This window comes from Tripterygium wilfordii, chromosome 2 (genome assembly GCF_013401445.1).
Source record: "Tripterygium wilfordii isolate XIE 37 chromosome 2, ASM1340144v1, whole genome shotgun sequence".
Classification (NCBI taxonomy): Eukaryota; Viridiplantae; Streptophyta; class Magnoliopsida; order Celastrales; family Celastraceae; genus Tripterygium; species Tripterygium wilfordii.
This window is the reverse complement of record NC_052233.1, coordinates 5,658,048-5,685,146: the sequence shown is the minus strand read 5'-3', so window position 1 is coordinate 5,685,146 and position 27,099 is coordinate 5,658,048. Positions and strand designations below refer to the sequence as shown.

Sequence of the window (27,099 nt, the reverse complement as noted above, 5' to 3'; positions counted from 1 at the left end):
AAAGGGTGGTCGGTCTATGCAAAAGAGATGTTAGCAATTGTTGAAGCTATTCGTTTATGGCGGCCATATTTGTTAGGGAGGAAACTTACAATTGTCACGAATCAACGACCTCTTAAACATCTTTTGGAGCAAAGAATCATTACGCCAGAACAACAAAAGTTTGTAGCCAAATTATTGGGATATGAGTTTGAAATTCAATACAGACCTGGTAGAGAGAATTATGTTGCTGACGCCTTATCATGGAGGGAAGACAGTCCTATCATTCATGCAATTTCTGGTCCGAATTGGCCTATATGGAATGACATCCGAGAACGAACTAGGAGTTGTACTCGCTGTCAAGAAGTAATACGGCAGTTGGAAACCAAACCTGAGACTGAATCATATTATGAGTTTCGGTTTGGGTTGCTACAATTTCGAGGCCGAGTGTTTGTGCCTGAAGAAGAAGATTTAAGAAGCAAAATTCTACATCACTTCCATGATTCTGTTATAGGGGGTCATTCCGGGGTTTATCAAACATGGGTCCGTTTAGCACAAGTTTTCTATTGGCCCGGCATGAAAAAGGATGTACAAAGATATGTAGCGGCTTGTGATGTGTGTCAAAAAATCAAGAGTGACTCGCGAAGACTGGGTGGACTTCTTCAACCCCTACCAGTGCCGGAAAGGGTATGGGAGGATATTTCCATGGATTTCATAATGGGGTTGCCGCGGTCTAATGGGTATGATGGGATTTTGGTGGTCGTGGATAAATTGACGAAATATGCTCACTTTATGGCTCAAGTTCACCCTTATACCGCGAAGTCTGTCGCACACCTATTTGTCGCCAACATAGTCAAGCTTCACGGGATTCCAAGGATGATTGTAACTGACAGAGATCGCATTTTTCTCAGTAATTTTTTGGGAGAATTGTTTAAATTACATGGGACGCAGTTGTCTATGAGCTCTGCCTATCATCCCCAAACTGATGGTCAGACGGAGGTAACTAATCGATCTCTTGAGCAATACTTATGTGCTTTTACTCACCAGAACCAGCGTAGATGGGAAGAATTCTTGGCTTGGGCAGAATATTGGTATAATACGACCTATCATGCTTCTACTAAGCGGACACCTTTCGAGTATGTTTATGGACGTTCACCCCCGCACTTGGTTAGTTATGTGGATGGGTCGTCGCCTAATGATGAAGTGGACAGAGATTTGAAGGAGCGGGACGAGCTCATTAAGGAGCTCAAGGGAAATTTGGAAAAAGCGAACAATCGGATGAAGTCTTATGCTGATCAACATAGGCGTGAAGAGAGTTTTAGTCCAGGAGATTGGGTCTATCTTAAAATTCAGCCTCATTGCCAAAAGTCCGTGTCCCAGAAGGCACTTTATAAACTAAGTAACCGATTCTATGGACCGTATCCAGTGGTACAAAAAATAGGTGAAGTGGCATACAAATTGGAGCTACCGTCGGATGCACAAATTCACCCAGTGTTTCACGTATCTCAACTTAAACGGAGGATTGGGGGAGATGTGGTGAGTAGCTCTGTTTTACCACCGATTAACCAAGATGGTCAGCTGCTACTTGCACCTAACAGAGTTATTGAGTACAGGAAGATTAAGTGGGGAAATTGTTTTCGATGGGAAGTATTAATTCAATGGGAGATGTTAGATGAGGAGGAAGCTACATGGGAGGATCTAGCGATGATTAAGTTGCAGTTTCCAGACTTTCCTCTTGAGGACAAGAGTAATCTTGAAGGAGGGAGGAATAATGAAGATCAAGGTAGACAATTGAAGAATGCTTACAATAGAGCTCGTAGGCCTAGGATAAAGGAGGGACGTGGCAACATTAATCAAGAAGAAGCTTTGCATGCAATGCAACTGGAAGTGCATGGCAAGATGTGTGCCAAACGAGCAGACCAGCTGGAGGAGGCCGCGGAGCAAGTCACGATCGAAATAAGGGAATTCTTGGGTAGCAAGTTACCACCGTGATGGAAGAATTAATCCACAGTATTCTATTATTATTAGTATTTGACTTCTATAATTATAGACTAGTTAAGTTTCCTACTTTATTGTTACGTTCCTATTTTATTGCACTATCAAGTCTAGTAGGGTTTGATGTAATGCCTGCTATATAAGCTGGCCGAATAGTCTATTATTGCTATGCATAAAATTAATAAAAATGAGAGTTACTCTCAAATCCTCTTGTTCTTTACTTACGTTTAGGACAAGACTCATCAAGATTTGAAGGCTTCATTCTTATTTCAAAATTAGGTTGATTTGAATGATCAAAGAAAATATTATGTGAGGAAAGACAAGAAAATTCAAAATTGGAATGATTGATGAAGAAAAGGAAATAAGAGATATTTAGGTATGAAGAAAAGGAAACAAGAGGAAAGGAAAGTAATTGAAGGAGATTTTCCGTTGGAAACTACTGAATTGCAAGTATGGAATTATTTGCTGGAGAAAATGAAGAAAAGATGAAAAAGCAAGTTGAGAGAAATTGAAAAAATTAATTTATTCCTCTCCAAATTTTCAACGGCTAGGACACAAACCCTAGAAGCTATCTTACTCTCAAAAAGAGCTTCTGGTTGCAAATACACAGAGAGCAATATCTGAACATCTCAAGTTACTCATGAATTATTACTCTCATTCGTACTAGCTATTGTATTTCCTCTCTATTAGAGGTTCAACATATCCAAACTTTTTTCCTATACCACAACCATATCAGAAATCATTATTTATAAGAGTGCAGCTGACACTTGAGCCAAAACCAACTGTTTGTAAAGAGGTGGGCTTGTCACAGTAACAACAAGCTGTCATAGTGGATTTTCAAATTTGAAGGAGGAGGCTTGAGTAGTGGATGTAGTTCCAATTGTGACTGAACCACTTTAAAAATGTTTGCACTCTATCTACCCAAACGTTTACAGTCTTTTACATTGATTGATTGTGTTCTATTATATGTTTTTGTCCAGCTCTTCTTATGCTTAATAATTGGTGAATCGGTCGGTCCGGCCCAGGTTTGACAACATTTCTTCAAATCTCATATTTAAAAATATAATACTAGTTGATTTCATCCAAAACGGTTAGGGATCACGATCTTGTTTTAAGTTATAAATAATAATTAACTTAATATTATCAAAAAAAGAGATTAGTAATTAGAATTTTTGATATAAGTAAGAAAAATGACTTCTGCTTAATTATTAATTGTTGGGTTCCTAAAAAACATCGAGGGTGGCTTCTAAAAAAATCTTCTTTTGTTTTTTCTACTACTCAAAATACTTTTGTTCAATTATGTGTATGATTTGCAATAAAGGTCTACTAAAGTACTAGTAAATATAAAATAAATACTAGTAAAAATAACTTAAAGACATATAAGAGAGATATGAATGTAAACCAAACATGTATAGTATATGGGAAGGAGGGAGTTTTATTATAAAGCTGAATATGCTATATAGATTACATCAAGCCAGACACATACCCTCCTAGAAACTTTTCTATAATGCATTAGGCACCGGTGCATCTCTATTTCCATCAAGAGCACCTCCACTAGTGTTATGAATGTTATCCAACTGAACTTCACTATTAGCTAGTGGTGCAACAAGAGCAGTTCCATTATTGCAACATAAATCGAAATGTTTCTTGCAACACCAAACATTCAATCCAATATGATCGCTGCCACTATTTTTAAGATCTCTAGCATCACTAAATTCCACACTCATGGTCATCACAATCATAACCACGATGAAGAACATGGATTGAATAATTGCTTTGCTTGTAATGAAGACCATAATGATTATAATAGTATTACTTTATAGGATCTTTTTGTATATAATATGTAATTAGCACACACACAGGCACACATATATATAAGTGAAGTTTCACTACAACAGAAAGAGCTAAAACCGCAGGTACAAATATGAAAAACCGTGGGTACAAACTTTACCCGCGATTTCGAATCCGCTGCTTATGCAAGTGTGAGAAGACTTTTACATGCAATTTTCTTGGTCTCGAGTAAAATAAAGTTAACCTATTCTAGCCACTGTTTTTGATTTTTTTTTTATTTATAAACATCATCTATTTATTCAATTATTAATTTTAAAGATCTAAAAAAATTATCATAATCAAACAAATATATTGAAATTAAAGATTCCACCGATAAGTTGTTCAATAATAAGTTCAATAGAGTGAAACATTATACTCAAGGATTCGCACTTTGATCAAAAATTGATATTGAAGACTAATGAGAGAGTACCTCTCCCCAACACGAATAGAATCCCCCAAGCTTGTACTCACAGCGAATCTATCACTTCCTCCGAACTGGTTCGAAGTCGCAAGATAAATACAAACACAACCGCAAATGCAACGTAGTAAAGAGAAATGACAACCATGTATTAGCATAATAAGCTATTTAGAGACTAATACAAGTCAAAATTGAGAAAAGTTAAGGTTTCATTAGGGTGTATTGAGAGAACCCTAGGAGGAAAAAATACTGGAGAAATAGCATAAGAGGGTTTTGACAGATCTAAGAAATAATGAACGAAAGAGAGAGAAGTTATCTAGTTCATAGACGAATCTGGATAAGTCTCTTTAGAAAAGTTAATGACATCCCATGCTAATTGGTTTCGCAAAGGAATTTAACTTATTTGTGTAGAAAATTATAATATTTCACACAAAGGAATTGATATCATGGAAGTGGAGAATTTAGAGGGGTATTCAGCAAGAGCAAGAGCAAGACGGCGCGAATTGGATCCCTAGAAACGAAGTTTATTATGAGACAGCTACTGCCAAACGATATCGTATTGTCGTGTTTTGTTCCTGCATTCAACATAACAGCAGCTAATCAAATTACAATACCTGCAGTCATTCACAAGGGCAGCTATAAGTAAGAAACTAGTCAGGATCCCGCGCGATGCGCGGGTATGATTTTTTTTTTAGTTTTATTTGTTAGATTTTTTGATGTTATATTTTATATTTATTCTTTTCTATTTATTTCCTCAAGTTTTATATGCGGTGATATGAAAAAAGTAATTATTGTGAGTGTCAAGTTGATTTTTAATAATTATTTATGAGAAGTGGTATCATACTAATTCAAATCTATTTACAATCTATTAATTTTCATAAGTATAAAGAAATTGCATTGCTCATCAAATTTTATATACAATTTATTATTTTTATTTTAATACATATGGTTTTGAATAATAAGCTAATTTTTAAAAATGTTATTTAGAATATTTAATGCATTTCTTTTAGTCAAGGCTAATTTTTCTACAATTTATATAACTCTACCTCTATGTTGCACCTTATGCATTTTAATTTCAGCTCCATATTTCTTCGAATGTATTCCTTAAAATCATTCCAATGTTGGTTTCCCTGTCAGTGCATAGTAAATTAATCAACCGAAACATTCTCTGATATGTTTTTGTGATCATTTATGTTAATGGTATTCTACATTCTTTTATTATTTTCTTTCTTTTTTATCTCTCTAAACATAGATGATAAAATCTCATATCCATTTTTGTCTTTATGCATTGTGTTATTGTCAAAACATATAACGATCATAGTTGATAAGTGGAAGATCGTTTAGTTGATAGGCAGAAGCAGATTCCAAAAATATAAGCCATTCCAGCATGTATAGCATTAATTCGCGAGAACAATATTGTTCCTTTTAGAAAAATTACATATATATTTTCTTGTTATTCAAGATCCATCAAAAAATGATACCCTTCATTTGTTAACTGCATAACTTTTTCTCATATTCCATACTTGATGTGTTGTGTCACTTTTTTCTTTCTATAGTCATAAAAATTTTGAACAACTACTAACACCAAAAAAATTCATATTATTGCTGAATATATTTTTAAAATGTTATAGATAGTTATTGGAATGTATAAAAGCAACCAACGATGTATGAGTTAATTATGAGAATATCCTGTTAGTCACCAAACAAATTGGATGTATATGCATCTAGAGCTTCCTTTCCAATAATTCTAGGAGAATTGGAGTCAAAACTTGTTGATCCAAATAAAATATGATAGCATGTATTTTGAGCGGTTGCCCAAATCCTCTTGTCATAATTTTATATAATGCTTCTATGCTGTTAGAAAAATAAGATATGAAAAGGGTAAAAAAAATTAGATCAGATGAAAAATATTTTTTTCTCAATCAATATGAACCAAAATTCAGAATTATAAATAATATATCTTTATTTATTGTGTATGAAAGTAAACATCTGAATTGTGATAATTTGGTAAATTTTTGTAGCAAAGAAAAACATACATGCTGAGCACAGGACTATTCTAAGAAAAATGATAAATAATTGTAGCTAGGAAAAGCATACATCTCAGCAAGCATGTACCTCAACAGGCTGGTGATTCTTGAGTTCTATTTTTATTTGCCTTCCCACCTAGGTATGGAAACATGTACTTTATGAATGCAATGAACAACTTTGTCATATAAAATTATCAACTCAAGTAAATATTCGAGTTTGAAACATCACTTTGATGGCAAATTGTGGCCACCTACATTACAAGTTAGAGGTGATAAGAAGAAGAGAACATGACATTTGCATCTATGTACTTTTACCAATAGTAATATAGTATGAACAGTGTCATATGCACTTATTAGTTGTGCAAGAAATTTGTGTATCTTATGATACATCGTATCTTGTGATAAAAACACAATATAATCACTTGCATGAGTTGGGATGTGCGCCATATTTCTAAATTGTCTACTGATACCAGGGCATGATGCAAATTTTGCGTCAAAGCCTTATAGACATAAACTTGAGGCGTTACCTCAGCATCAAGTAAGTCTAAAAAAAAATATTCACATCTTTCTCTTAATGCTTAGTGTATTTCAGCTGATTGTTCTTTGGTTTTGTGCTTTGTAGTTGATGGAAGAGCCGAAAAATAGGTAACGATATTAAATTATTAAAATATTAAATGTAATGATAATTTGATTAACTTAGAGAAACTGATGCAGCACTTGTGGCCCACTCTTTTCTATTCCGCTTTGATGGACGCAAGAAGTGTCGCTGACAACTTTGCTTGGTCTCCAAGTTACCTAGTTTCCTATTCTACTTATTATTTAATTTTCTATTATGTCTTTGCTACGTTTCCTATTTTTCGTAGAATTATTCTAGGATTTGGTTTGGTTTGTACGGCAACTATGTAAGTGCCTATTATGTTTTGCATAAGACAGTTTTGGTTGATGAAATAAAAGCTAGAGAATTATCTCTAATAGTCTATTAACTTGGCATTCTTCGGAATCAACAAGGCATAGAAGGATTTGTGCTTGGTATTCTCTTGTGTGAAAATCAACAGGGACAAAGACTTGATCTATTTGTGTGTTTGTGATCTTCGCTTGTTCCACAGCTTCATAAGTTGGTATCGGAGCTTTGCTCTGTTCCTTCAGTATGCCGCCAAGGAGGTGTGCCATCAAGAAAGTACCTATGGATGACGTTTATTATCGAGGTGAAATGGTTCGGATGCAACAATAGTTGGACGCGTTGACGCAGCAGATGGCGGCGATAACGATCCTTCTTGAACAACAGAACTGTGGAAGCGATCAAGAAGCGGATATGCCACCCGCTGTTGACGAACAAGATAAAGAATTATTTCAGCCAATTTTTGATATTTATCAAGATGATGAATATCTTTTGATCCAAGAAGAGATTCTAAAATTTAAGGAGATGTTTGAAATTCCACCAATCTATGATTTCATTGTGGATCAACCAATCTCTGATTTTTATGCAGAAATACTTGAAGAACCACATGGAGGAGTGAACTTTTTGTTGATGTTATTTCTAAACTTATCCAAGAATTCAAGGTGGTTTCATATGTTGGGAACAATGGTGGTGATCAAGAAAACATGAGGTTTCCTATTACAAGTTTTCAAAACTCGAGGTCGAGTTTTCTCCAACAATGGGATAATGATGCAAATTGAAATATGTGATTTTGGTATTTTAGGAAATCTATTATTTGTGAATCTATTAACATTATTTTTAGTAGTCAAGTATCTTTTTTTATTAGGAATAATTTTATTTATTTATATTTAAGTATTTGTTTCTGATTAGGAGTGATTTAGGATTTGATTTAAGTTTACTATTTAAGCTTGTAACCCTCCTTGAGATATTTCAATTTTTGAGTTAAATAAAAATTATTGAGGCGGGCCGTCTTTTATTTACAATTCTTTGGCATTTGTTAGAATCAACAAAGTCTTGAAGCCTTAAATATGGTATTCGTGTGTCAAATCAATAGATTTAAGTAGATTTGTTTCTAGTATTCGTGTGTCGAATCAACAGGTCTAAGTAGATGTTCTTTCCATCACGCCGCGCTGTATCAGAAATCGACAGTCACCTATTCATTGAGAAGCCGTTGAGCCTCCTATTGCATCACAAAAGGACAAAAGCTTTCAGATAATCAATTGAAACCTCATATTGAATAGAAATAAAACAACAAAGAATGAAACATTTGAATGCTTCCAGAAAAATAATTTTACACTAATCTATCAAACGAAATTCAGATAATTAACAACTGGAAAAAAAGAAAAAAAAAACAGTAGTGATGTACATGATAAGACTTTATCATATTGATTCCTGGAGCTCAAGGAATCTACTTCCATAGCCATGGTTTCTTGTTTGATGGACTATGAAAGTTCTTAAATTGGATTTTCTTTAATTTCCGTCCAACTTGCATCCCAAATGCATTTAAAATTCTAAATAACATAACATGTTGTTTAAAAAAACAGTTTATTATTCAAAAACATATGTAGTACAATAAAAATAATAAATTGTAATGCAAATTCTTTCAAATTATAAAAATTAATAAATTGAAAATAGATTTGAATTAGTATAATATCAACTCCCATAAATAATTAATAAAAAACAATTCGACACTCATAATAATTACTTTTTCCATATCACAATGTGTAAAACATGAACAAAGAAATTGGAAAAAATTATATATAAAATATAACATCAAAAAAATAACAAATAAAATAAAAAAAAATTCTCGCACATGTCATGACATGGGACCAACGAAGAAGGTATGTAGAATATTGCAAGGATATACATCGATTGTTACAACTTGAGTTCATTTCACGGTCATTACACATTAAAAAATTTATATAAAATATAACATCTAAAAAATTAAATTAAAAAAATACCCGCGCATCGCGCGGGATTCCAACTAATGCTTGAATTAGAGATAAAGAAGTAGTGGAGAGTCCACGTGGGAACCAACTAAAATGAATAGCAATCTATGTGTCAAAATAAGATAAAATATGCACTCGATTGCAACCCAGTACAATCACCCTCTCTCTGCCTCTGCTTATGTTTGTGTGTTGTTTGTATAAGGGTTAGGTTTGGGAATTGTATTTGGGGAGAGTGTATGTTGTGTTGCTTTTCCATACCTTTTGTTTCTCTTTTTTCATCAATGAACAACTTCTCTCGTAAAAAAGTCACAACACATTATATGTCAATATGAAGCCAAAACCAATGTTATAAGAATGGATTCGCCGGTAGGACCGGTCAACCGGTTTTTCAATTAACTAACTGGTTCGATTTTGTCGATCAGCATTTGATTGCAAAAACTCGAGCAGTCGAAGATCGAAATGTAAAAAGCATAAAAAAAAAACCAATTAATCGAGCAGTTGAAGATTGAAACGATTCATCAAGTGCAGAGAATTATGCAAATCCAATCGAAATGATGATTGTAGGATGAGCCAAATACAACAACTAGATCTAAATCGTATTGGATTATATCGATGATAAGACGCCACGGGGTGATGATGCAATGATGTTTGATCTAGACGAAGAGGTGGAGGAATGATTAGTAATTGAGTGGCAGAGATTGATGAATGAATGCTTCAACAAGATGAACGGTGGTGAGGTGGAGATGGACGGTTGACAAGCAGAGAGAGATCGCATCGCGCTGTTTTGACTTATCCGCAATATGATTAGGAAAATAGAGCTTGCGTGAGTAAGGTGACCAACACCAAAGTGCATACAAACACGCACAACCATACACAATACATTGTGCGATACCATTAACTATGCATATGCAAAGGAAATTAGGCATGAAGACTTCGATTCCTACATGGAGGCCATCGGGCCTCTTGGGCTACGATGAACGCAAAGAGGTGGGCACCTAATCTTATGGATTAATGTTTCCCCTTGGGACTCGACTTTGCTAGCACCCTAGTTTCACACTCAAAGACCAATTAACCATAACTCTCTCATGCATATTCCGTAAATTTCACAAAATCCCATACAATTAATAGTTATGCAATTTAATTCAATTAATTGGGGAAATCATGCATTAGGTATTAACAATTCATAATCAAGCATGTTAAATCAAGTTCCTCTACTACACGATGAATACAAAGAACACACAACACAACAATTCTTATGTATTAATGTTCCCTTGGGGCTTAGCTTTGTTGTCGAACCTGATTCACATTCCGAGTCTAAGAAACACAATAAAACATGCTATTCTCTTGCACTCAAATACATAACTATCACAAAATCGAAGCTACAACTCTTTAAACATACCTAAATCAATCAAAACTCGCATCCATCATTCCAGACTAGAAACTAGAAATCAAGCCTAGCCACTCATGATATTGAAGATAAACAACCAATTTTATTGATCAAAACTAGTGTGTACAACAAATAAACAACCAATTTTATTGATCAAAACTAGTGTTTACAATAAAATCACGAGAAAACAAAAACTTGAGAGATTATGCTAACCTAAGAGAGAGAATGGGATGGAGGCTACTCTCTCCAAAAGGAGAGATCCCTTCAAGAATGGTGTTCTTAGGGTTAAAACACCCTATTTGGTAATAGAAATACCTAACTACTCTTACAAGATCAATCCCCAATGGTTACAATTAAGAAATACCTGAAATACCCTTCAAAAATATGTATTGCAGTTGCTGGTTCGCGACAAGGTGTTCGGAAGGCTTCTGAATGTATCCGGACACCTAGGCTTCATCAAGTTTTCGTCATAGGCTCTATTTCATTTTTCAAAGGACGTGTCCGAACACCTAAGTAGGGTGTCCGAACAGAGGTGTCCCGACACCTCATTACAAAAATGCCCAAAAAGGTCCTCCAAGTAGCCCGAATTAGGTCCGATTCCTACAAAACCAAGGGGAAACATTTGCAAGTATAAAACTAAGCTAAAATACAATAAAATATATTAACTAAGCGCTGAACATCCTAATTAAAGAACATTGGAACCTCAAAATAGAGATCTTACTTGATGTACAATCATACAACTTAAATTTATATTTTTTATCTTAAAAATTTTATGTTTTAATTTTTGATATTTACTTAATTTAATGATTATCGAGATATTTTAAATTTTTTTTATCTTGAGAATTTTATGTTTTAATTTTTGATATTTACTTCATTTAATGATTATCTCGATATTTACTTAATTTAACAATTATATAGATATTTGTTTACTGCCAAACACTTTTCCGTAAATAGCCTTAAAAAAATATTGCAAGAAGACTGCCCACCAACCCCTATCAAGTATCATCAACAATTGGCCATTCCCGTAAACTCGACTCTCACTAACCAAACCCCACTCAAATATATTTTTTTTTGAGATTCGCCATTGTTTCCTGCCTGAGCATAGGTCACATCCCTAAAACCATAAATTGTACCCGTGGACCTCCCTCTCCATTGGATTCCAGGTAGGCACCGCCAAACCCCCATGGCTTGGCGATGATCCTCGTGGTATAGAAGTCCTATGGAGTATGCGTTATGTGGCTTTGCGGGCAGCGGGGCAGGGAACGAATTTGTTCCTCCTAGATTACCAGTGCAGGTAAAGGACTGGACGTTCCCCATTGGAAAGCTTTGTGGTTCATACTTCCCATCCAATATCAAGTTTCGGAGTAAACAAAAAGAAGAAAAAAAAAAGTGACAGTATTTCACCTCCATTGGCCCTACAAGATGAGCAAAATCCAACAGGATGAAAAAGGTTCTAATTACAGAGCCTAGTTTGAATGCCTCCAACACTTGAACAGCACCAAAATTGTTTCGTGTGGTCGTTCCAGTTCAACATCACGACCATCACTCGCTGAATAGCCACGTAACACATAATTACTCACCGCATTGCCCAGTTGAAAAACAAATAAATTTCAGCAGTTACAACAAAACATTTCATGCATATGTACAAACTCAAAACATAAAGAAATTGCAGAAAGAAAAAAGAAAGCTAAGGTCAATCATTCCTAGACAAGCAGTCAAAACCAAGAACTTGGATTGGGCATTCTAGGAAAAAGAAAATAGAGGGGGAAAGACAGGAGATAGGTTCCTCCTTTTCCCCAAAATTCAGGGATTTTCTTTTACAAGTTGACTGGAGCTATTTTCAGATTGTCAAAAGTCAAAAGCTAGAATCAATTCCATTCCCCGACAGCATTCATATATTGAAGGCCAGAAACTGAAATGAAATCTATGTTTGCTCGAGCATATCAGAACCTTCTACAAAATAGCCATTGAGATCTTACTGCATGTTGTGTAAGTCTGCCCTTCATAGAAACAACCTCGGAGTAAGTCGCTGTCCATTAAATAAAATAATCTACTTGACAATTGAGCTGCCATAAACATTGAAAATGTGCAAGAGAGAGAGAGAGAGAGAGAGAGAGCACTCACAAAGTGCATTTTACAGCCGATCCTTTAAACTCAGTTGGAACTTAAATTAATACGCTCTGTGGCAAGCTCAAATGTAATAGCGTCCACTATTTTGCTCCAATGATATCACATAAGCAACACCCAGAATTAACAGCCAAGTTAGAATTGGGACTGGCACAATGGGCAAGTCGACTTGTGGGATGTTCTGAACCACTTGAAGAGGCAATGCGAATGAAACTTGTGCTTACAGGTCTTGCAAGCAAGACGAGGGAGGCTGTGGTTGACAGTGTGGATAACACTGTAACAAATTGGACACTCCTCAACATGTTCAAATTCCTTGTGAAGATTGCGCTTCCATATCCGTATAGCTTCAGCTAAAGCTCCATTCTGCATTAAAAAAATTATAAATAATAATAAATCAATCCTCTTATTCCAAACACCCTGAAACTATCTTGTTTTACTAAAAATTATATCGGCCAAAAGATGCTAAGTAGTCAGTAGACTCCAGTCAATTTGTCAACTTCCATTTATTCTTGCAGATAAACTGTCTCAAGTTGCTTTGCAGGTCATACACATTTCAGTAACAGATTCATGCTTACAGGGAGAAGGAATTCGCCCAGTATTATCCATGAAGGATAAAACAAAAAATGAACAGAAATTGAGAAATTTAAGAAAGACGAATGGTCATCCTTAGCAACTACCTGATTATGAACAAATGATGCCAAAGACATTAACCATTTCCTCCGCTTCACCTCACTAATTCCAAGGCTCCTTGTACAATCAATGTCAACGGGCCGCAATGGGTAAGATGCAGGGAGACGAATAATTAAATCCATTCCTGTCTCTTCCTTCTTGTAGGTAGCAACAACCTCATTTGTTGATTTACTTACACTTACTTCAAGATTCTCATCAGCAATATTGGCCTTCTTTATCTGTCATCAAAGAAGAAATCACCTCAAAATTATGTCATTAATAAGCATTAATGAAAAATTACCTTAAAAGCCATTGTATTAAAAAAAAAGTCACACACCATATAAGGTCTAGTTTGGACTGCTCAAAACTTATCAAAGGATATTGTATGAGTAAGTTTGATGTTTAATTTTAGGTTCTTCCACATATTTTGCCGAGAAATGGTGGAGAGTTAAAACTCTTCTATTTATTGTTGGGTGCTTATACACGGATTAGGGCCACTTATAAAAGTGTAGCAGCTTCTAGAAGATGTTTATGCTTTATCTATTATTTTCAAAACATCCTTAATGGTTTGTACATGTTTTCTTTTTAAATTTATATAATTAACTTCTATGACATCTTATTTAAACAGGCTTTCGATAACCACAAAGAACAACTAGGTCAGCTTATAAAAAAGGATTCAAGAAAACAATGGAGCAAGGCAATGTAGTAAGCATAATTAGAGAGCAAGTAGAACACCATGTAACTTCACCCAACAAACTCCCATTACAAATACAAGAGAAGCCCAAAAGAATACTTTTCTTCAAAAGGTAACTAGTTCGGCAATTCATAAGAAATTGATACAGGTATTACAGAGCATCAAATTGAAAAATTAAATGTCAAAATACTAGAATAATAACCAACAATTCATTCAGAGAATTATCTTCAAAGAGAATACCTGCAAAAGTTCATTTGCAACCAAAGGAGGACTGCACCATGATCTTACGAAAGATTCTATAAGAGGTGAAAAAGAGCGGTCACGTAACTCAGTAAACCACCCTCGTGCATAAGCAGGAAGGACGCGAAGCATCAAACCGAGTAGTGCTCCAGCAAGTGAAGCCATTTTCACTGCATCAATAGGCCATAATGATTCCACATAAAATAATAGGGAACCAGTGGTGATGGCATGTGTTGCAGCAGATGCAGCTGCTGATGTGGCAGCAGGAATTTCAGTATCTCTCTTCTTTTGACTTTGTGACATACACGAGTCCAAAGGAATGTGCTGGAAAATGCAATCTAATATTATCAAATTTGTTGAATCTAGAACATACTGGACCAACTGCTCCCTCACAGAGGATAATGAGAACGAGGACAAATGTGATAGAAACAGAGACCATGCCAGGAAGACATTCACCTGTAAAGGTCAATGGAAAATATCAGCCAATACTGCCATCAATAAATTGCTATGAGTAACCAGGTTAATTAATCTATCAAATTAAAAGAGTATTAAAGAAAAGTGCAAATAAACAAGCTTTGAAACTAATTAAGACAAATTTACCCTTTCCTGTGCCACCAAATCCGTTTCAAGCACTTCAAAAGGTGATTTCTCGATCATGCAAGATATTTCCTCCTTCAAATGGATATTTTTGCCTGATACCAGATCGAGATGACTTGTATCGAGGTCAGGGCTGGTTGAATCCGCAACCGAGGGACTTGCACTTTCATCTTCAATGACAGCCAACTGTGAAATGGGTTCTGTAGTGAGAACAACATATGCAGCAAACTGCAAAGATGGTATTGATCTGGTTGAAAACAGGATAGCATACAAAGAGTCAATAGGACCTTTGCTTAAACTCCAAAATTTAACAGATTTCACTGCTCTGTCTCTGGCCTGTAGTGATGAGTTGACAACATTTGAAGCTATCAACTTCCAGAAGGAAAGATGCTCTAATCGAGATGAAGCTACAGTAGATGTAGCCTCATCGCAGTAGGAACTTGCAATGGCCTCAGCAATGCCAGTGCAGAAAAATATGCGAAGAATGCCTTCTACAATCCTATCTTTAATAGGATCGAATCTCTGAGTCAGCAGCATTTCTGGATTTTCAACATTTTCTGATTGTTGGAATCCCGGATGCCCACAAAACAAAGAAAATGATGCCAGAGCATTACTTGCAATGTCTATTGGAAAGTCGTTTGAAATCAAAACAATCTGCCCAAGGTTCTTAAGGATAACAGACATGTTATCAGAAGTCGAGCTCCCAGTGATAGCATCATTTATGTTTTCTGCTACTTCCTCCATCATTACAACAGCAGATTGAATCCAGCACCTCAAGTGAGAGAAGAAGAACTCCCAATCTTCGTCAATAAATTCCTTCCAGCAATAGCCAACTGAAATAATCATTAGCTTTGATAGCAGCATCTGGACCAGTGGTGGCAAGTTAGTAGGAAATGCATGGGAACCAATTCTCTGTTTTCGGTATAAATCAAGTATAAGTGCCCTTTCCACTGAGCTTATGTTTCTCTCCAGCTTTAATGTTTCTCTGACCCCATTTGCACCAATAGGATAACAAGACAGAACCAACAGAAACCATTCTTCAATATCTACAATAAGAAATCAAATGGAACCAAAATCAACACAGCAATCACTATATAGAAAGTACCAACAAATTTAATTGCCAAAAAACTCATTAAAAGGCACAATTACTAATGCCTTACAAACAAATCTTAAGGAGGTAGAAAATTGTACCTTATGCAGTCTTGTTGAAAAAAGAAAACCCATTAAATAAAGTAGAGAAAACAATCATATCTAAAAGGACTACTTGAATGGTTCCAAATCCAGATAAACCATGTTGTTCATACAAAGACAGTAGCAATGATTCACCTGGACCTCCACCCAGGACTGTAATCTTAAAGATTATATCACAAGGAATAATCTATGATACGATAAATGCTAACTTGTTTTAACTGATTTAAAAAACAATGCACTTGCCTTGTCCTGTTTGCCATGTGACCAAAGGAGGTAACAATAGAGTTCTGCGGAGCCAGTCCTTCACAGTATCCTGTATCTGATGTTCATCTAAAGAATCAAGGTCATCATCCTTGCTACACTGTCCAGTATTGAGGCTCCTTTGACTGGAGAATCGTAATAGAACACTTACAATCAGGGGAAGAATCTTCAAACAATTTTGGTTGACTACTTCACCGATGTGAAGTCTACTTGCAAGCATGTCAAGGAGTCTCATACCTTTGCCTATTGCCCATACATCAGCTTTGAACAAAGTAGCAAGCAAAGATACAAGAGCTCTTAAATATGGTTCTTCAATCTTATCTACCACATCATCCAAGGCAGGACAAACTCTAAATAAAATATCTGCGCAACTTCCTCCATTGATAAGGGAAACATCAAGCAAAATGTTGAAGATGGAATCTAACAACTTTTCCCGAGAAGAATGACTTTGATTCTTCGCATATTTAGTTAGAGAAGGCAAGAAGGAAATGACTGCACCACCTTCTGGCCAATTCCATGTGCATAACATTTCAGCAGCTAGCCAGGCTCTTGAAAATTCATTTTCATCGGTTGCTTCCATTTGAGGGAGTGGAGGGTCATTTTTGACAGCACCACCAATAACTTTATCAATCCCAATTTTCTGACAAAGCTTGTCAATTAAAGAAACAAGCTCAAGGTTCCGAAATGCCTGCACTTTGCATGTATTAGCAACTCATTACTATGAATCAAGAAACAATAAGAAGAAGAAAAAAAAAAAAGGAGGGAAGGACACAAAAAGATAACGCGTCACCATCATGATATCATCAAGGAAGTGGGAGTGAAAAAAAAAAGATGGAACTCACATAAAAATCAATGGACACACTTTCCATATCTAAGGAGGCTGATCCCTCTAGATTGACCCACACAGGCCATTTATCACCTTTACTCAGGAGCTGATCTAACAGAATTTGTTCTTCATCCTCATTTTGACAGAGACAATCCAAGAGTTCAAGCATCCAATTGCACCCTAGTGAAGATATTTTGGCAGTACCAAGTTCATCTTTCTGGAAGATGGAAGCCCTAACAAAGTGAACCAAGACAATTCCAAGTCTCTTCCTACAGTCAATGCTGAGGCTACTCCAGAATCGATCACTAATTCTACAAAAACATCGCAGAATAGATTTGCCAAAGTCCAACCTGTCCTTAGTTTTTTTCTTGTATACATCATCAAGTGCATCATTCTCTGATCTTAACATCTCATGCTCCCACTTTATAACAAATATTGAAGCTAAAATACCTGAAACTAGCTCATGATCATCCTTGAGCGTTTCTAAGCAGAAAAAGCTACCATTAAGAACTTCAAGAGCAAAGTCAGCAATCTCAATCACGTTTGTAGAATATTGTTTTCCTGCAGCAAGATTGTTTGCTTCAGCAGTTAACAAGGGACCCGACTCCCTAACACAAGTGAAAGAGGACCCCTCAACAAAAGTAAGTATTTTTTTAAAAACCTCCTTAAATATGAGGATGACTGTATTTCTGGACACAAAAGAAATTTGATTGCCTTCGGTTGATCCACCAAGCACTGCACTGCAGATAGGACAGATAAAAAATGTCAAAGCAGATTATTAGCAAATTATTGCAGTCAAATCCCGACAAAAAAATAAGACAAAAAAATCAGCAATTCTTTGCCTTTGTGCTATAAGATTTAAGTACCAAAAATCTTTTTAAAAAAAAAATTCTGGTTTGGTAGCAATCAGTGACCTCCAGAAATACATTTTTAACGTTCGAGATATTCAGATTTTGCAACAAGATTCCACACTTTCTCCTGTAAGATAAAAAATGATAGGAATATCGTCTGACAATATATGAACACGCATAACATAGAACTATTAATAGCCCGGTGTCAAAATGATGCAGGCGGGCCCCACCCCACAGAGGTCCTCCCTCTCGAGGGCGTGGGCTGTCAACCCCGAGCCCGTCGAAACCCACGCATGGGCCACGAGCCTCAGGGCCTAGCCCACCCACATCAGGCCTGCAGACCATACACCCCAACCCATCTGGATGCATTTCTGCAAGCCAAGGTTGTTGGTGGCGGGATTCGAACCCACGCCACCCTTTAACACTAAGGCGTTAGGCCTTAGCATCAACCATCGAGCTGCAGCTCGATGGTTGATGCTAAGGCCTAACGCCTTAGTGTTAAAGGGTGGCGTGCGTTCGAATCCCGCCACCAACAACCTTGGCTTGCAGAAATGCATCCAGATGGGTTGGGGTGTATGGTCTGCAGGCCTGATGTGGGTGGGCTAGGCCCTGAGGCTCGTGGCCCATGCGTGGGTTTCGACGGGCTCGGGGTTGACAGCCCACGCCCTCGAGAGGGAGGACCTCTGTGGGGTGGGGCCCGCCTGCATCACAAAAGTTCAAGAAAATCTTAGTAGGAGATTTCGCAAGATTAGACAGAGATTAAATCAGATATGAATGGAAATCGGAAGGAGATGGATCTTACAAGGAATAGCTAAGACACAAGGTTCAGATTGATTTACGTGAAGATAACTGAGACATGCTGAGAAAGGGTTACTCGAAAGTAATTACAGGATGCAAGAACTGATACATTTTATACAATGTCGACCCAAGAGAATGCACCAGACCAAGTCAAATAAAAACCTCAGTGTGTAGGATATGCTGAGAAATGAACTTAACATCATAAAGATGATGTATGATTCCTTCATATATTTCAGTTAAGATGTAGCAGACAGCATTGATGAAAATATTTTCAAGCATATTCCTAAGTCATGCAGAAATTTCTGCATTCATTTTTTATATGAATGGAACATATAAAACCAAAGCTTTCTGTTCACATACCATACAAACTGAGCATCATAAGTACGGATGGGAGGAATGGAACTCGCAATGGCAATAACAGCAGAATCCAGAAGCTTGTGATGCAAGTAATCTGGATGGAAGCCTTGCTGATTATTGGAATGAACTCCCACCTGCCTCTTCATAATTTTAGCTCTTGCTTTCTCTAAAAGCATTGTCAACACAATTAACCAGTCTGAGTCCAGACAACCTTTGCCACTTTGAGAACCATCTAGATCAATTGCATGTGAAATAATAGCATGCCACTGCTCAGAGAAATATTCATCATCAAGAAACACAAGCAATAGATCAAGTCGAGCACTATTGCTGGAATTATGTTCAAGCAAACACCAAGGGATAAACGTTTCCTTGAACACCTGCACAAATTTTTCAGGCTCCACTTCTTTATCCCTGTCATCAGCAAGAGCACAGGAGGAATCTGCCGCTTCATCATTGATTAAAAATTCTCGGACAATCTTACGCGGGCCAAAGAGTGAAACTGTCACTGACAAAAGTTCCACAGCATCTGGCAAGTCCTGCTATTGCGAAGATAATATAAGGAGAGAGACTAATTACTAATATAAAGCAAATGTCTTTTCCTTGAATGGTAACATAAAAGCAAATGTTAAAACACATAAGGAGAAGGGGAAGAAATCCAAAGGCATCAAATACAAAATGAAAAGGCAAAGAGCTCATCCTTTTTGAACAGAAGACAGATATGAGCCCTCTCATTCACTCAAAGTGAACAAAATATTTGATAAAAAAAATCTCTTATAGTGCTGACCATATTACATATAGATGATGTATACCGAATGTCCACAAGAGACAGAGACAGAGACAGAGGAGGTTGATCAATCGGCAGCGACTTTGGCGTCGATCAAAAAATTGTCTGAATCATAATGTAACGGTTTTCCATTATCCCCACTTGATCATAATTAGAACCTAGAATACTTTCAAATTGGGCTTTTAAATATGTTCTTTTAGAAACACGAATAGCACAAACTAAAAGGCAACTTAGAACAAACAGTACAAGCAAACTAATGTGTCAAACGAATGGACTGGAATTTCTAAAACATGTTCACTGGCATGATTATATACCACTCCATTCCATGTATTAGCAACAGGAAAACTGCAGAGTGTACTCAGTTAGCATGTGGGTGTGGCTATCTGACCCTAGCCAACAAAAGAGAGAGATGCGGGGAGTTTCGAACTAAACTCAGCAGTAGTGTAATGCTTTCCCTGATCACACTAATTCTGACAGGATAATGCTATAATGAAACAACTCAAGCATCTGTGCAGATGGTAACTTACAAGTGATTTTATCAAGGCGAAGGACTTGGTCCACATTGGTCCAATTAAATAAGCCAAGGGCCAAGTTTCCCCTTTCTGAATTGCATGTTGTTCCAGTAGCGATATAAACTGAATAATGCGTTCCATTTGCCCAGTAGGTGCTTCTCCGCTCTCTGTTTCCTGAAACATCCCAAGGCAATTCTTCTGAAATTCCATACAAAATGGTGACAGTAGACCACGATCCTGTAAATAGATGCCTGAAAGAATTTCAACAATATAGGTTCCCAAATGTCGTAGATAACCAGTAGGATATTTGATATTTGCTATGTCCAATTTCTTCCTGTATACAAGTCCATTGCTGTCCTCAAGTATGATATCCTCAGGCATTCCGCAGGCTACCCTCTCCAGTTTTCTTGAGTCAACAAAAAACAGGTAGTCTTGCCACAGCAGCTTTACTGGGATATCATCAACAAGAGTGGCTTGAAAGCAAGATGTGGTATCTACATTACCACAATATCTGATAAAACAGAGTGAATTGGAATGTCAGGCAAAAATATAGATTTAATATGATTGCAGCAACAAGATTTCAATATCTACTACTCAAAACATAGGCATATTCGACAAGCAAAAGATTTCATGAGAACAACTCTATGAAGCCAAACCTTGAAGCATTCTGCAGGACCCAGAGAAAGCATTCTCTAAATGCTTGGAAAAATGGTCCATGCTCTGCACTTGAAGAATATAATAGATTCCTTCCAGCCCAAAGGTTATGGAGAAAATCAAGAAAAAACTTCTCTCCACCAACCGCTTTTGAAGGCACTACATCCAAAAACAAAACTAGAGCTGGATAAGAGACCTTCTGAGATCCGAAGCACCCGTTCCTAAGAAAGTGCCAAAGCTGGTTTACTAGAGTTTTCTGAACATTTAAAAGCATCCAGCTGTCAGGGAATCTCCTAGAAAATAGTAAAATGACATCCCACATTGATGAATGACAGATAGGATCCTTTTCCTCAAAAGCACCCAGTATTGCAGGAGCTAAAGTTTTCAAATTTCCTTCAATTGCTTCATGAATGTTCTTGATAAAACTACTTAACACTGAATAAGTAGCTGATCGGATTGTAGGGCTCTTAGATTTCAAGAAATCTAGGAAACATTTATGAGCATAGAACAACTTTTCAGCCAAAGAAATAGCAGTTGCCCTAGCCTTTGAAGCATTTCTAGGTTCCACAGTTCCGTCTTCAAAACTAGGTCTTTCCAATCGCACACATATCAAAACATCGAGAAGTGTGGCCAACGCCAGCAATGATGAAGATATTGCCTAATGGCAAGGAAATACGAACAAAACACAATAATGTCAGAGGGCATTAAGGGAAACCCAGGGCATCCATATTGTAGTGATATTCACAAATACATCAGGTTTCACAATGGCATAAAATGCATATATTTGTATCCGTGTATTGCATGCATCTTTCAAGTGAATATATGTATCAGTGTTTCAAGACCAAACTTTTCCATTTCAATATTCAAGGAGTGGGTATCTTTTGCAAATGAAGAAAAGTAATTACTTAGTATACAAATATAATGCATTCATATATAACAGAATCAACACAAACCTGCTGATGCATCTCTTCCAATTCATCCAAAGCAGCTGATCTGTCAGACATACTTTGTGGTGTGAGCTTCAAATTTTCTTCCAAATACATAAATATCTCACTTGTGCAATACATTAAAGCATCTAATCTCTTTTCTTGGGCCGGAAATGCTGCCTGTAGTTCACAACATAATGTGAGGAAGAAAAAAATGTAAAAGATGTAAAGATTAACACGAACTTGCCCATAAATTATTTAGAAAGTAACATGAGAGTTGTAGCATATTAACATCTACATATACACCTCCATTGTGGGAAGGGGTGAACTAAGAGATAAAGTAATAGACAAAGCAGAAGTTTTAGATGCGCAGAAGCTTCTTTGAATACTCAATTATGATAACCAATCCCCTTTCTTTCTGATTTGCAGAATGGGAAAACTTTCTATGCATGATTTCAGTGGCAACCACCAAAACGAGTTGCTTTCTCGCTCCCTTAGTTCCAAACTCCAATAGAATTCATAACAGCTTTCTCAAGTAATTGGCCACATATAAACAAGATAAATAAATTAACATCATGAAATGCCAGTCTTCAGTAAACAGAAAAAACAACAAACCTGTAATGATTGCTTCCCAGCTGAGGAAACTTCAGGAACTGGATCAAATTGAGAAAACCACCATGGTCCCATCAAAGACTTTAGGTGTGGAGCTATATCTCTTCTGCAGAAACAAGAGTTCCACAATCTATAAGAGTATGTTCAGATGAAAGTGGTTGCAGTGGAACTGTGGAAGTCCTCAAAACAAGCGGATGCAGGTGACACCATAAGCATGCAGTCACACAATTTCAAACCATGTAAATGCACTAATCAGAGACAAAACATCCAAGATGAAAAAATGGAAGAACCTTATAATTGGCCAACAATATCAGATAAATGATTTATATGACTAATTTCTCCAGCACTTCAACTTTCACTTGCTCAACAGATACAGTTCTCTACTATAAATAAATGCATTGTGGATATGGGGTGGTCAAAAGACTAATTTTCCAGCATATGACCACACACAAACAAGAAAAATTGTCACATGTATGTATCCAGAAGCTATGGAGAAAACTGCTGGTCTTCAATAATTCAGATAATATTAATTAGAATCGTACTATCCTAACACTCTAAAGACGAAACAAACAGGAATTGCGCAAATTATGGACATTAGAAGAAAGAGAAAGTGGGAACCATTAACTTTCAGGAATCTCAAATATATAAACATAATTAGCACCCCCTACAAAAAATTTCACAGGGCCCTGAGCACCACTGAGGATTAGCCACATTTAGGAAACTCTTCCGCCAAATTGAATTTCAATCCTAAAGATAAAAGCCACTGTCACAGTACCAGTATGCCAGCAGGCACAAGAATTTCTCCACTGACTAACCTATGCTTTTCTTTTTCTTTTTTAGAGGCGAAAATGTGGCATTGGTAGAATTGTAGGGGAGCAACCTAGGTTCAATTCTCGAAAACAACCTCTCCACATATTATGTGGGGGTAAGGTCTACATACATCTTGCCTGTCCCCCGACCACGCCCACTGTGGGAGCCTTGTGCAAGGATGTTGTTTACTAGCCTATGCTTTTAAGCATAGGACCCATATGGTGCATAATACTTTAGATAAGAGAAGCTTTTACCCAACAGTGACAACAAGATTAGCCATGGTGTCATTAGCAGCTCGACGAACTTCTCTATTGTAGTCCAGCAACAGCCTCTTGTATTCAAATGCCTACACAAGGGAGGAAGAAACATAAGCACCATTTTAAAAATTGGTAATCAAACTAAAAGCACCACCCGAGTTCCCTAAATTAGCTAATATTCTACTAACATTTTCCATTTCAGAAAATCAGCGATGGTACCATTACCTTTTCATCAAGTAATACATCATCGTAAACTATCCAAGTAAAGGGATAACTACTTTATATGTCATCTCTGGAAGCTAAAGATTCAATTAGCTCTACTGTAAGCAGAACCATAAAACAATATTCTAGAAATGTTGTTGAACCATGAGGATGATGGTAGTTGCAAGGCAGAGAGATAACTGAAAAAGATCGGGCACGAGTGCATCAAAGCAAGAGCATCACTAGCTCGTCAACACCCTGCCCTAAGGGCTGGAGTTAGAATCCCCATAGCTGTTGAACAATAAATAAAAAAGACAGAAGATGTATTAATATATGAAGAGAGTATAATAAAAACCATACCCATTGTGGAAGAATTGGAACAATTTCCTTTCCAGGCTTCTGTTTAAACAGTAGAGACAGAGATGCCAGAGCCTTAAGCTGTGGAAAAATAAAAAAGGCAGATGAGATAATAGTATCGGACAAGAAATCATGAACCAATTCAACACTTCTTTAAATGACTACAGGTAGTTGTAGACCCATGCTGCAAAATTAAGTAATAAATTTCTCAAGGCAACATATATTTGACTGAAGCCTCCTAAGACACAAGCAACAGGAGTGGGATTCACAAAAGGCAGATGAACAGAATCTCAACCCCATCTGTAATTAGTTGCCTACTTGGATTCTTCAACCAGAAGGCGGACAGAAACTTTGGCGCTGAAAGTCCAACAAATTCCTATATTCCTTGGAAAAAATCTAGTGCACTTTGTATTAATTACAGATGCATATCCAGAAGATTTGGTAGCTCAAACATAGAAAAAACCATTACCTTGGTGGTAGCATCCTTCCTCCCAAGTCTTTTCAAGTGTACTGCCACTTCACTGTCTACATCCTGCATTGTCAAGAAACAAAAACCATCCAATATTCGTATAACCAAATAACTATTACATGAATACGATAAGATTAACTAGCATTTTATCAAGATTACACGTTCAACAGCTAGTTTAACCAAATAACTATCTTATTCTATCTAAATACTGAAGCTCAGAGAGGGTTTTCCCTAAGCTTGCCATGTCAGCATCAACTCCAAGCATTGGATTGACACGTGTTACCCACTTCTGTGTCAACATGAGATTGGTTCATTCCTCTTAGGTGATGTGCAGTGTGAATTGGATTAATGTAATTTAATGTTTCTATTGACTTTTTTGACGTTTTCAAGACCTCATCTTCGCTCCGTTCATCCATCTCTCTCAAAACCTAGATTTCTTCTTTGGTTTCTTCAATATATCTATCCTCATTTCTCTCATTCTCTCATCTTCCAATCAATTATGGTAAATATTTTTTAGAACATGGAGGGTGAATCAAACCCATGTTTGAATTGAAATTGAGATACTGATGCAAGTTCTTCCTTACTGAATTAGATAGATTCATATCTGAAAGAGGTTGACAATATAAAACGGAGGCCTCAACTATGTTTCCCTGTGATCTATCTATCTATCTAGCTATAAAACGGAGTCCTCTAGCGGAAATCCAGCCTCCTCAGGATGCCGACAGCTAATAGCAGCTCTCTTCAGGGGTATTCAAGTTACATTGCATATGGGGTTGTTTGGGAATCAATGTATGGTGGAATCCCAAGTCTATATAGAAGCAGCAATGACTCTTCTTCTCAAGCCGGAGGATATTACGTGCAGTTGAAATATCTTAAAATTTCATTTACCATCTTGGATGCAGTTCACTACGTGTCAACCATATTTCATTTGCAATTGAAAAAGAAATCTGGGTTCTCAAAATAACGACTTTGCTTTGTATATTTAAGCCTTCAGTATTTCGCATACTTGAATAATTTCTTCGTGTCTCCTCAATATGTTTGTAAAGTTTTCTGGTGTTCCACTCATTCTTCTTTTAGTTGCACTGGAAGACAAAATTGCAATTGTGCCAATGGGGATGGCTAATGATTTGCTTTTCATGTATTTCTTCCATGTATGGAATTGCTGTGTTAAATAATGTGAATGTGGAGTAGACAATGTTTACATATGGGATACATATTGGATATCATTGAAGTGGTGATCGGGAACTTAGTTACCAAGAACTTCCAACAAAATGGGTCCGGCAATGCTTTATATTTATTTCACTGTTATTCAATCTATCGGAATTCTTATGTTCATATTGCATCTCTATTTCGCACGCAACTAGTTATATGAATAGTCGAATACCATATGAATAACTAGCATTCTATCAAGACCACACGTTCAACAGCTAGTTAGTTATGACGATTGTAACAGCTTTCATAACTCCACTGTCCAAAAAAATAGCATTCGAGTCAAAGAACTAGAGGAACAAACCGGAAAGGTGCCTGAGTCGCTGCCAGCGAGGGAAGGATCGAACCTGGAGCTTCCAATGTACCCACCGAATCCCACAGTCGCGGCCGCTGATTCTGACGGCAAGAGCGAAGCGGCGAGACTAGAAAACCAAGGAAACGACAAACTTAAACCTTTTTTCAAGGAGAAAGGTGAAATTTGCAACAAGATACACGCATCCAGCTCGCATATACAGAGGAAACTTTACCTGCTGCTTGAAGGACGAGCCTTGCTCCTTGCTTCTCCCTTCTGCCTCCCCATCGGCTTGCTTTCACAATTCGAAGAAAAGACAGGTTTCTACAGGGGTTGGGTTGAGTTTGGAGACCGAACTTTGTAGATTTCACGCAGCGCTGCTGGGTGCCGCTGCCGGTGCGCGGAGGAGCTGTGCAGAGACGCCTGTCTAGCCCAGAAGGTTTATTATCGGACTTCGTAAACCTGTATTATGTAGACTTCTGTGAGTCGGTTAGTTGAAATTCCTACCCTCGTTAAGAAAAAAACATTATTTTATATTATTTGTTATTTATCGACGACGGGTCTTCGAATATATATATATATATATATTTTCTTTTTTCTTTTTCTTTTTTTTTTTTGTTCTTTTTTTTTTTGCAGACAATAGACAATTTGATGAGTATCATATATTAGGGCACTTGTAATGGTAAAATGTTATTGGGTCAACAAAGATATTGTCTTTTACTGATATGGTAGTATTGGAAATTATGTTTTGTTGATGTGATTGTATTGGGAAATGTATTTTGTTGATGTGGATATATTGAGATTTTGTGTTTTGGTGTAATTTTGTTGAGAACAACATGGAGGCATCGAATGTTGTTGGCCTCCATGTTGGGTGGAAAGGGATAAT

General features: G+C 36.8%; 1 protein-coding gene across 4 annotated transcripts; it reads right to left on the bottom strand.

Moving 5' to 3' along the window:
• Positions 1-11,942: 11,942 nt before the first annotated feature.
• Positions 11,943-26,694, bottom strand: LOC119981259 (E3 ubiquitin-protein ligase listerin). 4 transcript variants are annotated; one of them, XR_005464088.1, is made up of 17 exons: positions 26,449-26,693; positions 26,226-26,343; positions 24,713-24,775; positions 24,247-24,324; positions 23,683-23,774; positions 22,622-22,724; positions 22,034-22,186; positions 21,083-21,738; positions 20,442-20,937; positions 19,134-19,669; positions 17,141-17,864; positions 16,281-16,986; positions 14,850-15,892; positions 14,250-14,705; positions 13,324-13,554; positions 12,644-13,009; positions 11,943-12,548 (listed from the first exon to the last, which is right to left on the bottom strand). XR_005464088.1 is itself a non-coding variant. In XM_038824332.1 (16 exons), exons 1-16 carry the CDS (start codon positions 26,499-26,501, stop codon positions 12,782-12,784), a joined length of 5,733 nt encoding a protein of 1,910 aa, XP_038680260.1. In that variant the 5' UTR covers positions 26,502-26,694; the 3' UTR covers positions 11,943-12,781. The 4 variants fall into 4 exon arrangements, 2 of the variants coding, with proteins under 2 accessions (XP_038680260.1, XP_038680245.1); XR_005464087.1 differs by having other exon boundaries at positions 11,943-12,514; XM_038824332.1 differs by having other exon boundaries at positions 11,943-13,009; positions 19,134-19,666; positions 26,449-26,694.
• Between the last annotated feature and the right edge of the window lie 405 nt (positions 26,695-27,099).